Below are 15,350 nucleotides of genomic sequence, written 5' to 3' on the forward strand. Positions count from 1 at the left end.
ATCAGATATTGCCTAGTCCCCACAAATTTTGAGAGAAATACAAGTTATGCACATTGGAATTCTTAATGAAATGTTAACGAGTATTAAAATAAATGGCACAAAAATCGTCAATTTATTAAATTTTTTGCTGCTTTTTCTTTTGTAATGATCAGGCACCACCCTGATCAATGTCCAGAAATAGTCTGCCAGAATATTGCACTTCCTCCACAACATTTTTGCTATGGTAGTAATATCTGGATGAAAACATTCACTATATTCTTCACTAATTTGTCTAAGGTTACCTGGAAAAAAGATAAATAGGATTAGCATTAGCAGAGGCATATGATGCAAGAAAGCAAGCTTTTGCAGCATCAGCCAAAAAAAAAAAAAAAAAATACTTCCACTTCATCACTCCATTTGTACAAAATACCTGTCCAGCTGAGCATTAAATTTATTTAGGCTATCAACTTCCACAACAAGGGATGGAAGTCTGTTCCACCAACCAACTACCCGCTGGCTAAAGGCAAATTTCCGCACATCTACCCTACATCTGTCTTTCCTCAATTTGAATTTATGCCCTCTCAGGTGATTATTCTGAGCCAGAGGAAGAATCCCATCAGCACTGAGCATGCTCCAACCATTCAAGGCTTTATACACCTCTATCAGATCACCTCGCTGGTGCCTAGTCTCCAGACACTGTATTTTGCAAAACTAAAGCCTTTCTTCGTAAGAGCAACCCTTTGTGCAATTCACTAATCTTCTTTTCCTTCTCTGTACTCATTCCAGCAGCTCGGTGTGGCCTGTTGTTTGTTATTTGTTATTTGGTTTTTAGGAGCATTAGCAACTAAGGCCATATTGCTCCAGGATATGCGGTGGTCATTCCCTGACCTTTCCGCATCCTCCGTATTTGGTGGTGATGTGTTTGAACCCGGATCTAATCAAGAAGCGTGTGCTACAAACTGCTGCTGCTCCTTCCCACCTGGCTACGGAGGCGGGTGTGGCCTAACCATTGCCTTATACAAGGGAATAATTACCTCCTTATCCCTGCTAGAAAAATTCCTGTATATTATTGACAAGACACCATGAGCTACTCTTGCAGCCCGTCTGCACTGCTCAGAGAACTTCATATCTGCCTGCACAATTACTCACAGGTCCTTTTCATTCTCTACCACTGTCAGTGCAATACCACAGAGTTCATACGTTGCTCTGGGGTTGCTCTTTCCCATATGCAGTACTTTACATTTGTCAATGTTAAACTTCATTTGCCACCTCTCAGCCCATCTGCTCAACCTTTCCAGATCCTTTTGCAGCAGCATAGTGTCCTTGACAACCCTGCCAACCTTCGTATCGTCTGCAAACTTGGACATTAAGCTTGATATACCATCATCAATATCATTTATAAATACAGAAAACAATAATGGACCCAACACTGAACCCTGAGGAACTACACTAATAACATTAGTCCACGATGAGCAGTGTCCATTGATTACCACTCTCTGTCTTCTTCCCCTCAACCACCCCTTCATCCATAGCAGCAATTTGCCTCCAATGCCACACTGCTCCAATTTGTGCAGCAGTCTTCCATGTGCAACAGTATCAAAAGCCTTTCTAAGATCCAAGTATATAATATCAAAGTTATTCCCTGCATCCAGTTCTTTTGTGACTGCATCATAATATCCAATCAAATTGGTCAGGCAAAACTTTCCCTTAGCAAAACCAAGCTGTGTCCGAGCTATAACTGAAGTCTTGTCTAGATGATCCTGCAGTGCTTCTTTAACCAGTGCCTCCATTAATTTTCCTGGAACAGCAGTTAAACTCACAGGTCTATAATTACTTGTGTCAGCCTTTGATCCTACTTGGTGAATTGGGGTCACATTTGCATATCTCCTGTCTATGGGTACCTCCCCTGAGTCCAAGGAAGCTCTCATAATTATGGGTAAGGGTTTGTTTACTTCCTTTGCTGCCTCCTTTAATATAACTGGATAGATCCCATCCATCCCGGGTCCTTTCTTGTGTTTATCTTCAACAATTTCTCCTCCACTTTACTCTCAGTTATTACAAGATTATCTAGCTTACTTCCAGAGTTGAATACAACTCTGGCATTCCCCTCGCTGAATAACTCCTTATGTGTGAATGTCGATGCAAAATATTCATTTAGTTTGTTAGCTACCTGAGCAGGATCATCAACAGTTGAACCATCGATATCAAGTGGACCAATCTGATTCATCCCCTTCCTTCTAGAGTTTACATAAGTGAAGAACTCTTTGCTGTTTTTCTTTGCATCCTTTGCCAAAGATTTCTCGTAATCTGCCTTTGCCTGCCTAACCTCCTTTGTAACTCGGTTACAGATCAACTTATATCTATCATAGGCTTCTGTGTCACATGTTAATTTATATGTATCCCATGCATTTTTCTTCTCTACCATATGTCTCATTAGTACATCTGACATCCTTTAAGCCTAAACCTTGAACAATATTTCTTAGTTGGTATGTAAAGCCTAGTAGCTTCCAAGATAAGTTCTTTGAATGCTTCCCATTTTGAATTTACTGTTTGTAACATCATCAGTTGGTCCCACTGTATAGAATTTAAATACTGTCCCAGACCATCGTAGTCGCCTTCACGAAAGCAATAACCCTTCCCTTTTCCCCTGATGGTAATTACCTCTTTGAGTAAATCCCACTTCAGCACAATGTGATCACTGCCACCTAGTGGTTCCTTTATCTGCAGATTCTTAATGCATGAAGAATCACTACTGATAATCAAATCAAGAGTATTCTTCCCTCTAGTTGTCTCCCGAACATGCTGATGTAGAAAACAATCACCCAATAAATCCACAAAGGCCTTGCCAGTGTGTGAGTGACCAACCCACAAATTCCGGTCAATATCTGGGAAATTAAAATCCCCCATTATAAGACTCTCTGATTTACTGGCCCACTCTATTTCCCTGTACAGTTTCTTATTATACTCATCAGAGTCATTAGGCCTATAGCACACTACTACTCTCAATTTTGATCTCCCAATGCTTAAGTCACACCAAACTGACTTAAGCATTGGTCAGTTTGGTGTGACTTAAGCGATGTCAACTGGCTTCACTTCCTTCACTTCCCAAACTGTCCAGCGATGTCAACTGGCTTCACTTCCTTGAATTTTGTGTGTTTCTTAACTAATGGCTTAACCACTCCTCCCTTCCTATCCTGTCTGTACACATTGTACTCCCCAAATTCCAGTTCTGCATCCCTTATATCTGTGTGACACCACGTCTCTGATATCCCAACAATATCTGCCTTTGATGCTTTGAGCAATACCTCAAATTGATCAAATTTATTTACCAAACTCATACCATTGGTGTACACGCAAGTATACATGCACCGGTTCCTATTCTTAGCTACCCTAACACAAACCATGTGTTTACTTATAACGCAATGACTCCCAGCAGTCTCTGAAATATCCTGCATCTTGTTTTCTAGGCTTCTGCTCATTCCAATAGAAGCAGTGAAAGAATCACTTTCACCTCTGCCAGTGGCTACTGTTAATCTATTAGTCCTTGTATCCCCCCCCCCAAGCTAGCAGTTTTCTGACCCTACTAACACTGCCTCGTTAGCATCAGCAAATATTCTTGCACCCTTTCTATTTAAGTGTATCCCATCCATGTAGAAGAAGTCTCTCCTGTTCACAAGAACAGACCAGGCTGAAAAAAATTCTACCCCTTGAGCCTAGAACAACCTTTCCAGGGCCGAATTGATCGACAAGGCTCTCATCATATACTCCCTCCTATCGTGTCTGGGCAGAATTGCAGACACTTTCAAATTCAACCCTAATTCATGGCTTTTTTTCAGCAGTGACCTGTACTTGTTAACTAATTCTGCCAGTCTCCTACTCTTAATATCATTAGTGCCAATGTGTACAACTATATTCACATTTTGTGCCTTTAAAAGATGATAATCGCACTACGTCATCAACCTTTGCCCCGGGCAGACATACCCTGGTCCTGTTCCCCCTTTCCTTTTTACAAAGCATGTTCCTCATTTCCCTGACAATAGAGTCACCAACAACTACTTGTTGCTGTGGGACCAGCGCATTCTGCCTTGGGGGTTGCCACTATGTTGCGTGATGACCAAGTGCAAGCTGTGGCATTGATGTGGGCAGCTGAGAGCTTGATGGGCCCTCAACTTAGATCCTTCGAGGGCATCCACCCTGTCCTTCAAGCTCTCATATAGGCCCATAACAACACTGAGTTGTCGCCTGATTTCATTACACTCCTTGCATCGCACACACAACGTACCTGACTGCTCCACAAACATCAAGCAAGTAGTGCATTTTAGTAGGCTGTGATTCAGAGGGCAACTGCCCCCCTCAGTTCTTCCCTGAGCCACAGCACTCCCATTAGCTTGAGCCTTTTGCTTTGCTTTGCTGCTCTGGTCTGGTCTGGTCTCAGTCATGATTTCTATTTAATTTCAATAAAATTTCAATTTCAGTACAAAATTATAACCCTAAACTTGTATCCCAACACAATTATAATGCTATATATATTTTTCAGTATCGAGTATTATCTACGAGTTCCATTTATATAACTTCCATATCGAGTTATGTATTAATTAATTATGTTACGTTTGTAATCTAAGTCGTTATATGTATTTAGTTAAAAGTACAATTTAATTGACAACGAAGTTTAACAAATTTAATAGATTTTACTGATTAATTGACAATATTATATTATATACTGTACTATACTAAGCTTAAGCTATCTAGTTCAGGATATAACGTTGTGTCGTATAACAATGGCGACGAGTTATGAACGGTAAATCTACGATAAATCTAAGTATTACTTAACTTCCTAATCTCACTGTCTCAATTCAGAATAAACTAAAGATCCTGACTAGGAATATGAGCTACTTATAGAAAATAATTTGATGTAACAATTGGTCAATAAAGAGGCTAAATATGGCTAAAAAACTTCTTGTTCAGCAGAGCTGCAACTTGTAACACGTGGATTTGATACCCTTACCGATACTTTTATGCAATTACAAGGCCGAGTAAAGAATAAATACACCAGATTAATCAGCAAATCACAAAATAATGCTATACTACTAAATTTAAATCAAAAGTTTTTGAAAAACAATAATTTCAAATAAATAAATAAGAAAATCCACTTAGCGGCTTTGAACATGTCTGACTTCCACTAGCTCAACTTTCTTCTTGAATAGAAGAAGTGTATTTTTGAATAGAAATACACTTGAATAGAAAAAGTGTATTTTTAGAAACATATCGCAACCAAAATTTTGGTAGGTATAAATGAATTTTCAATCAAGATTTCATAGTTCTCTACTGCTATTACCATAAAATGTGTTCACAGACATTCTTAAATAATTTCAATCTTTCAGTTCCAAAGGATTTAACAATTAAAAATATTTCAAAAGGTTTGACAAAATATTTCAAGACAAGTGATGAATATTCTTTCTTTTGACAAAATATTTCAAAATGAGTGACAAATACATGTTTAGTTTCCATGCATAAATAATGAAAAAAAAAACTTTAGTTTTAAATATTGAAAGCCATCGCCATTCCTTTTCATAATTTTCAAAAATTGTTTATTAGACTTGACTTTACATAAAGCGGTGATTTGTAGAAGAATAAGAGAAATTTACCTCAATATGATACATACAACACTTCCTAATGACACTCTTCAGGAAATAAATGAAAATAAAATTAATGCAAACTAATTAAGGATTAAAATTAATTAAAAAACAATTCAAAAATTAAAACAAGTTGAATGCAAATTTTGAAAATATACTTTCCTTCCTGAAGCTGACATGGCTTTTCGACTATTATACATCTTGATCACAGGAATGTAAATTACCAAGTATGCCTGAGTCAGAATCTTAAATAGAGATTATTTGTCTCCACACATGCACGTAAAAGACTGTTTATTTGTCTTCACGCATGCACGTAAAAGACCGTGATTATTTGTCTTTGCACAAATAATCTTTGCACAAAGTGTAAAAGGCCACAAATAAGAGATTAGATATGGACGATTAACGTTAATAGAATTCTCATGTAATTTAATTTCGATGGTTTCTGCAATTAATAGTCTAGTATAATTACATTGGATACTAAGTATTTTGGCCTCATTGAATAAAAAAATGTATGGTTTTCTTTAACGGCATGAAAGGCCAATTCTGACGCTGCTGTCCATGCTTCTCGTTCAGCAGCGCCAATTCTGACGCTGCTGAACGAGAAGCATGGACTAAGGATGCGTGCTGTTTTAACCTCACATCCAGCATACACCGTGTCGAGTCCTGATAGGACAAGTCACAATCACTGCAAGAAATGTTGTATACCAGGTCATTGATTTGTGTTGCAAAAGAGGAAACGACTGTGATTGTTCAGTATAGCATGTAATTTCCATATTGGTCTGGCCACGATTTTACAGGCCAGATTGTGGTAACGAGGTTGTGGTACTATTGCGGTAACAAGGGTTACAACAATAGTACCAGTAACCCTCGTTTAACACGGTTATTAGGTTCCTAAAAAATATTGTATTTTGCGAAACCATGTTATACGGGACTAAGAAAAAGTACAAAAGGTGTATTTTTGTTAGTTTTGTTAACAAAACTAACAAAAATACACCATTCTAGATTTGTATATCTTCTACTCTCTTTAAAAAATCAGTAATCTGGGTTTGTTTGTTTGCTTTAGCTTGATAAATCTTTGTGAATTTCATCGTATGGATCTAAGCATTTTTTAAGCTCCCTTTTGAACTTTGGGCTCCTTTCATTCAAGGATCTGCATTCAAAAAATAAGATTCTAATTGCTCGGCTAACTTTATGCCTTCCCCTATGCTTTTTAGTGTAAATTTGGAAGTTAAGAATTTTCAACTGCGCTATCATCATCATCTGAAATGATTTGGTTTTACCTCCAATGCCATTTTCATCAAATCCACTACACCGGCCTCTTTTTCTACAAGTAATTCTTTTGAACAGCTTCAGTAATCATATCTTTTTTTATTTTTTTAGGAGCATCGGCGACTAAGGCCTTGTTACTCTATGTATATCATTGATAAATTGCATGTGTCCTGAAGTCGACTTTTGGTTTTGCTGGATGAAAAACCAGAGTTTCTGGGAGAAAAAAACTTGATACCCTCGGCCAAGCCAGACTAACTCAGCCACATTGTGAGAAAGACTTATAAACCTTCCTCCCTTCATCGATGAAATTCAAACTCAGGTCTTTTCCAGCCAGTGTGGGGAGGAGGGCAATTCTATCAACTGTGCTACCCATGAGGGCTTCAGTAGTCATATCATCAAAACCATCCCATCTTACCAATGTAGCAAGTTCTACTATCGCACTGATTTCCTTTTCTGCCAGTTCAACCATATTTCCTGAATGAACTGACTCTGGCCATACATTTTTTTCACACGCATTTAATGTTGATGGTTTTACTTCTTTCAGTGATAAAGCTACGATTTTGATACACTCCACAATTGAGAAATGTTTCCATGCCTCAATTACTTCAATAGATTTGGAATCAATTTTTTTTCCAAAATCCATTGTAACGATTTTCTGATGTAATGGGTTTTAAAGGTGGATATAATGCCTTTATCTAAAGGCTGAACGAAAGAAGTTGTATTAACCCAGTAGAACTGTAGCAGTAGGAACATAACTTCAACGTTTGGATGATTTAAATCTTTTGGTTGGCCTGGTGTGATATCCAATAGTAATAAAACTTTGAAATCTAGATTTTTCTACAAGTTCAACAAGCACAAATTCAATAACACTGAACGTAACTTGGGAATTTCCCAAGAAAATAAAATACAGGGATTTTTCAGAAATTTTTTTTTTTGTTTTGACTAACGATTCAAAAAGAGTGGAAATGTTGAAAAATTAAATCCAACATAATTGCGGGGTTTTCCCTGCACAACAGCTGAAACACACCCTGTTATGCAAGGTTTACCAAAATTCTCTAACCGTGTTATATAAGTACCACGTTGTGCGAGGATTGCCACAATTTATCAATCATGTTAGAGCGAAACCATGTTGTAGAATTACCGTGTTATATGGGGGTTGCCTGTATATACATGTGTGGCTAAGGATAAAAATGCAAAGTTTCTGTAGGAAACAATGGGCCAAATAGGAAATCTGTTTTTATGCAGTTTTACTTGACCGAAAAGTGCAGGAATGTTGTATGTTCTGGCCTTCAATTCCTTTAACTGAGACATGATAATGTAGTCATTTTTTTGAAATATGGTTAACATTTTATTGTACTGATTGACCAAATTGGTAAATAGTACCAGGTCTACTTTAAGATAAGTGCAGTTATCTGATATAATTGAATCTAATTTAATAATCAGTTTTTATCGAGTATTACAAGTGTATCTCCTTTATCTGAATGTCTTTATTTTCCCAAAGTTCAGGGAAAGCTGAACTTTTATGTCTAATCTTTTATGTTTAACTTTTATGCTTAACTTTTATGCTTAACTTTTATGTTTAACCCAAGCACGGTACTAAGTACTATAGGTTCTAATACCTCTCGTGTTTGGGGTTCACATAAAAAAAAAATCAATTTAGAAAGTCGCAAGTCTTTTATGTTATACACCACTTGGTTAACTTGTTGAATAAATAAATCTTTTTGTGGAACTTACGAAGTGTCAATTCAATATCTATTACAAACTGTTTTTTAGGTAGCTTGCAAGGTCATAAATTATAATTTAATCCTTTGGATAAAATTGAAATCTGGTCCTGCGATAGCATATACGAGGAAAGATTTGTCATCATCATCATGAACTTTGTCTGGCTTAGGACTTTTAAGACCTGTTCCGTTGTAGCTCTTGGAGGTGGTCTTGATCTCGCCATCGTTGTCTTAGTCGACCAACATCTCTCTTGCCTTTAGGTTTGTAGTTAAAGGCTAATTTTGAGATCTGGTCTGGGTTCATTCTTTCTATGTGGCTGATCCATTTTTCCTGATACCGTTTTATGTCATTTACTATGTTATCTACTTTTAATTTCTCACGGATATCTAAATTTCTTTGGTGGTCTAGTCTAGTCTTGTAAAGCCTAATAATGGTCTTAAAAATCTCATTTGTGCTGCTTCTAGTTTGTGTGCATCTTTCTTATTTATGACCCAAGTCTCACAGCTATAGAATAGGGCTGGTTTTGAAGTGATGTTGTGCAGTCGTAATTTTGTTTCATCATTGTCATTTGTTTTCCGAAGTGGCATTTAATCGTTCCATTAATTTAATTTTTGTAGTTTAGGAAAGATTTGTAACCTGTTAATATATAGGTATGTTGCACATTGGACAAGGGGGTATTCGAGAACTAACTGAAGCTTTCTGTTGTTAGTTAGCACACTGTACGCATGTGGTGGGGGGGGGTCAACGAACTCATATGCACTTAGTCAAAAGCTCACTAGAATGTGTTTGAATTCATATAAACCTGTCTTGATACCCACGATAATGTGTTCAGTTTGTTAATGTGTCTGATTTGCACAATGTTTTGAGAGGTGTGGAAGAAAAATAAAATAAATAAATGCTTAAATAAAATAAATAAATGCTTAAATAAAATAAATAAATGCTTAAATAAAATAAATAAATGCTTAAATAAAATAAATAAATGCTCAAGTCTTCTCTATTAGTGAAGCGTTACTTATATAAGGTAGTGCAATACATGGTAACTCATTGTGGAAGTAGTCACGATATGATATACAATCAAACAAATCGATGCCTTTACACTAGTTCAATACATGGTAACTCATTGCGGAAGTAGTCACGATATGATATACAATCAAACAAATCGATGCCTTTACACTAGTTATGTAGTTTTTCATTATGAGTTCACTATGGTGTATTTACCCCAATATTTTATAGTGTATTTTAAACTCATAATATATTATGCCTTGAGCATTTATATTTTATTTAAGTATTTATCTTTTGCACACCTTTTGGCACATCTCATATTATGGAAATAACTTCCCAAATGGGTTGGCATGACTGCAACACCAGGGTACCTGACCATAGGCCAACAAGCCTTGAAACTGTGCCATCTGGGTGGTGGTTTTATAAATGCCTTGAGCATTTATATTTTATTTAAGAAAAGTGAATGCAGCCAAAATTCTAATCAAACAGAATTAAGTAAACAGAAATTCAGTTAAGAAGCCTGCCAAAAATTGAACAAGACTGCAGTCTAGTAATGACAATTTATGAATTCTGAGAGGACGGGGATAAAAAAAAATGCAACAGTTGTTGTCACAAAGGCAAATTACAATTGGAATTCAGATGAGCATTTTCATAATTTCTTTGTGAACTAATATCAAATCAATTCTAAGCTCTCTACATTAAAAAAATTTCAGAGAAAACACTGAACTTAAAATAGTGCAATTTCATTTACTTCAATGGCTGCAAAACTTGCTCAATATACCTGGTGTAAAACCATATTATTTTAAAGTTCATGTTTATCACTGAGCTTCTGATCTTCATCCCATGATAGGACTCTCAGAAATTTGAGCAGTTGTGTGGGCTTGATTGCACAGAAGCTGTCGAGGACGTGCATTTCAGATTAAGAGAAAATAATCGATGTCTGCCATTCAGGATGCAAATGGATTGCTTCGTAAGAAAAAAATAATCCTTTTGTAGCAACTTTAACACCATAAAAGTCCAAATATTTCTATGTGTCGTCCTGTTTCCAACATTAGTATCTTCATATTTCTACTCATTTTATGATTTTTTTTTTTCTTTTCAGTACAGTTTCCTCTGACAAGACTTCAAACTATTATATGGAACAGAGTACAAAATGAATTTCCCAAGGAAAGAAAAAAAAGCACGTAATTTCTTTTCGTATTAAGAGGTGGCAAAATTGAGAGATAACAAAACCATTTTTGTCACCTCTCAATACATTTCCGTAAACCAGTTTTGTATAAGTCCTCTGACTGTCCTTCAATCCTCAACTCAGCAACAGAAATCACCTAATCATCATCAGCAAGGTGTTTTCCACAAAGAAAAGACTTCAGGGTAGAAAAGAAGAAGAAATCTGAGGGTGTAAGGTCAGGGAATAAGCAGGATGCGGCAATATTTCAGTTTTTCCTGGCACACCGATAACATTTCATGTGCACATTGTGCCCTTTCCTTTTTCTGGTAAGTGATCAAAGTCTGGGAGCCCATCTAACAGACACTTTACTCATATGCAACAGTTGATGGATGATATTCTCCACAGACCCTAAACTAGTTTGGATCTCTGAGCTAGTTCTTTGACACTAATACAGCGATCTTTCAGGATTAATGCCTCATTATTTGCAACACTTTCTTCTGTTATAGCAGTTGCTGGGCATCTGCAGATTTCTTCATCATGTGCTGTGGTTCTTGCACATTTGAACTGTTTATAGCAATGCACAACAGTGTAACCTAGGCAGTATTCTCCATAAACAGCATTTAGCAACCATTTCTTCTTGTTTTGGGTGTTTTCAATGCCCCGTATTCCACTTTATCCACTGTAACACTTCACTTCATTTAGTGCTACAAAGAAAAGGGGAAAAAAAAAAAAAAGGACTGTCAGATCGAAACCAAAATTTGTGGTTGCTAGAGATTTCAAGGTATCAGAGGGGGGGAAAAATCCATCTTTCTACTACAACTACTTGTGGGTGAATATAAATTTTTGACCCCCCCCACCCATAGTATTGATTCCTATGTTCTTGGCTTCAATCTCCAGTGATTTTTATGATCTTATTATCACCAATAAATGCAATTTGTAGCTTCCAGAAGAATCTGAACAAGTAATCAGAACCACTTTTTTTTTTGCTGCATTTGCAACAAAATGAACTGAAGTTTTCTTTGGTAAAATTCTAAAATAAGTGCTGTCATCACAATTTTAAATTTGTTCAAAATTCAAAAACCTAATTCTGTGATCTTTTGAATAAACTTACACAGACAAAAGCTCTATAGCAATGATATTACTAGAAAGTTTTTCACTGCTTACAGACAAATACCAAATTCATTCCACAGTACCCATTACTAGCCTTGAAATAATCATTTTTTGAAATTTGTAAATAAAATATTCTGGCTTCTTGTAAAATTTTCAGAATATCAGATGCAATATTATGCAATCATTCTTGAAGAAACAAGGTATATAAGCCAGATTCCACTAAAGGATATTCACCAAGTTTAAGCATTAAAATAAACTCTTTTTTTTTTTTCTTTTTTATATCACCAATGGTTGACTGGTCAACATTATATTCAAACACCAATCCAGTTTCAGCTTGCCAAAAGCAAGTTCCCTTTAAAATAAAAGGATTTCTCTGAAAGGGGTGTTTTCTGTTGTGCTTTCTCTTAATACTACAACAGGGTATCATAAACAATTAAAGTATCTTTGAGTTTCATACCTGTTATGAAACTCAAAGAAAAGGAAATTGATACATTCAATCGAGCCATAATCGGTCACTCTGTGCCAAGCAAAAAGAGACTATTGACAAAAATGTTAGCAGTATTTTTATAATGGAAATGATCTAAAAACTATTTCTAAAACATTGCCTTCTATGAGTAGTTTCCCAGCAGTTTTCCTTTTCCTTAGTCAAGGGCATAGGGAAACTTTCTGTTTTTGAGAGCATGCAGACAGCACAGGACTGACAGTTCTAGATATTTAGAAACTTCCTTTTATATACAATATAACAAATATACAAGTTAGTGCAATTGCATCATTTCATCACAAAGCCAACCAACTGTTTAAGTAGTTATAAATTGGCATCATTAAGTATATCTCATATTGTGAATACCTTCACAAACAGTTGTCATGATATTGCACTACCTTGAATAAGTAATACTTCACCACAGCAGAAAACTATTGTTACTTATTCTCAACGGATACCATCACCCATAAGTCACCATTCTGGAGCTTACTGGCTCCTCATCAGTGGGTGGGCAGGTATCCTGGTGTTGCATTGATGACAACCCAGTTGCAAAATATAAATCCACAATATGAGAGATGCCTGATGGTGTGGAGTAATTTAGATTACGATATAGTTTAGGGCTAAAGCCTCAGGTTATGTAGAGTTAACTAATGTACAAGTTAGTGCAATTGCATACAAACTATATCGTAATCTAAATTACTCCACACCATCAGGCATCTCTCATAGTGTGGATTTATACTTTGCAACTGGGTTGTCATCATTGCAACACCAGGATACCTGTCCACCCACTGATGAGAAGCCAATAAGCTCCGAAACAGTGCCGTATGGGTGATGGTATCCACTGAGAATAATTAACAATAGTCTTCTCCTATGGTAAAGTGTTACTTATTTGAGGTAGTGCAATATCGTGGCAACTCATTGTGAAGGTATTCACAATATGAGATATACTTAATGATGCCAATTTAGTAGTTGGCTATGTACTGAAATGATGCAATTACACTAACTTGTACATTAGTTAACTCTTTACATAACCTGAGGCTTTAGCCCTAAACTATATCATAATACAATATAACAATATATAAATGATATAGGAACAATATAGAAACAACAATAACAATAATAGAAAGAAATATTGATTTGTGGTGCTACAAGAAAATTTCACTTTCTCTGTTTAAGAACTTTTTTTTTTTTTTTTATTATTATTATTGAAAAAAAAAAAAAAAAAAAAACCTAACTAGAATCTGGTTCAAACTAACAACATTATAACAAAGCAAAAATTTTGCACTGTATTTAAGGCAAAAAGTTTAACAACACAGAAGTATAAAGTGAAGTTATTACACATACCTCATGCATGCCTGCTTCTTTCGGGACAAAAGTTCCAGTTCCTGCATTTTTGTGAAAACTAAGCCGACAATCCAATTTCCCTGATGGCCCTCTGACTTCAACCTTTATCAATTTTAGTTCAACGCTGCTGTCTAAAACATTTATCCTAAAGTGAGCCTAAAGAATTAAAAATCTGATTTTTTATGTTGCTCTTTTTTTTTCTTTTTTTTTTTATATATATATAAAGAAAAATCTTATACCAAAATATCTGCAACCAATCTTTACCTATAGTAAAGATTGGTTGTTTGTTAGGAGATTTAATCACACATCAATAACTGAGGCCATAGTGCACTTATACCCAGTGGTTGGAAGCATGCCAGTATTTATTCTTTTTTGCTGTGGATTAGAGTCATTAATTTTACTAGTTCATGATGCATTCTTCGGGGTGCGGGGGGGGGGGTCTTTAAACAATACGATACCAGTTGTTCCTCGATAAGTATAATTCATTAGTTATATTGTTTGTCTCATACCATTTCTCTGATGGTAAATGATTCATACTTTCTGTACAAGGTTTTTCATTCTCTTTCATAGATTGGACATTCTAAAAGGGATATGCTTGTACTGTTTGTACCAAAACTATTAAGCAATAAACACCTTCATTGCAAAATTCACATATTTCATTAGAACTCTGTAATCAATTTTGTAATGTGATACATTCATATATCTCATCCACAATCTGAAATGGACTAGTTCCTCAAAGAGGGAATGTCTCATGCTTGACTGCTATTGTTCAATTATTTGTTTTCATTTCACATAGCTTATTTATTGCTTGTTTTTTCCGAATATCTGCCACTATTTCAGGAAGTTGTATGAAAACATCAATCTCTGTCATTATCGAGAAATGGCACCTTTAAGATACACTAGATCTGCCAGAGGACTAAAATGGGACACGGTTTTGTTCCTGTACCACATTCAACATGCTTAATGAATTCTGTAAACTATGATTTTTTGCAGATGCCTAGTTCGGAGATGGTAGTACACAGGAAATTTTTTTGGTTGTTTTTCTACAGTATACACATTTTACACCAAGGGAAGTTGCTGTATAAAAGTATTATCTTAAAAAATTGCTTCTCTTATATTAGCTTTTGATTTTGGGTGATCAGCACAGGGATAAATTGCATATTTGTCTTATTATACTGCATGTATTCGTTGAAAACTGTGCATGAAAAATGCCACTTCTTCCGCCCTCCATTTTTGGAAGGGTAGATCACAAGAACATAACACATTCCATGGTCATGAGGAAAGATTTAGCCACAGAGCTACTTTGTTTACATCTACATTATTCATTGTTAATATCTCTTGGAGTCTTAGACCCAAAGAACCATCTGAATGGGATTGATAGATGTTGTGTTATGAATAAATTTGTCGAAACTGGGTGACTGGGTATTGATCTCATTTGGTAAGCATAATTTATGGATAACTGCTGTCATTGGCTAATAAATTTTCTATTTACTACAGGACAGCTAGATTAGGGTCAGAGCAATTTTAAAAAACAGGGAGACCCCAAGAAAACTATTTAAGCAATCACATATACTCAAACAATAGGCAATTCAAACACATGTACTATTGTACTCCTGCATGGACCACTCAGCTACATAATGGT

At 35.8% G+C, this 15,350-nt stretch overlaps 1 protein-coding gene across 2 annotated transcripts in view; it reads right to left on the reverse strand.

The window, feature by feature from the left end:
* jbug (filamin-type immunoglobulin domains fbug) overlaps positions 1-15,350 on the reverse strand; it is a 1,114,928-nt gene that overhangs the window by 928,156 nt on the left and 171,422 nt on the right. For both annotated transcript variants that reach the window (XM_090381438.1, XM_090381439.1), the window contains exon 7: positions 13,709-13,864. In XM_090381438.1, coding sequence (XP_090237564.1) covers positions 13,709-13,864 — 156 coding nt within the window. The remainder of the gene's footprint in view (positions 1-13,708; positions 13,865-15,350) is intronic.

Source organism: Mastigoproctus giganteus, chromosome 9, assembly GCF_048544385.1.
Source record: "Mastigoproctus giganteus isolate SK-2022 chromosome 9, ASM4854438v1, whole genome shotgun sequence".
Lineage (NCBI taxonomy): Eukaryota > Metazoa > Arthropoda > Arachnida > Uropygi > Thelyphonidae > Mastigoproctus > Mastigoproctus giganteus.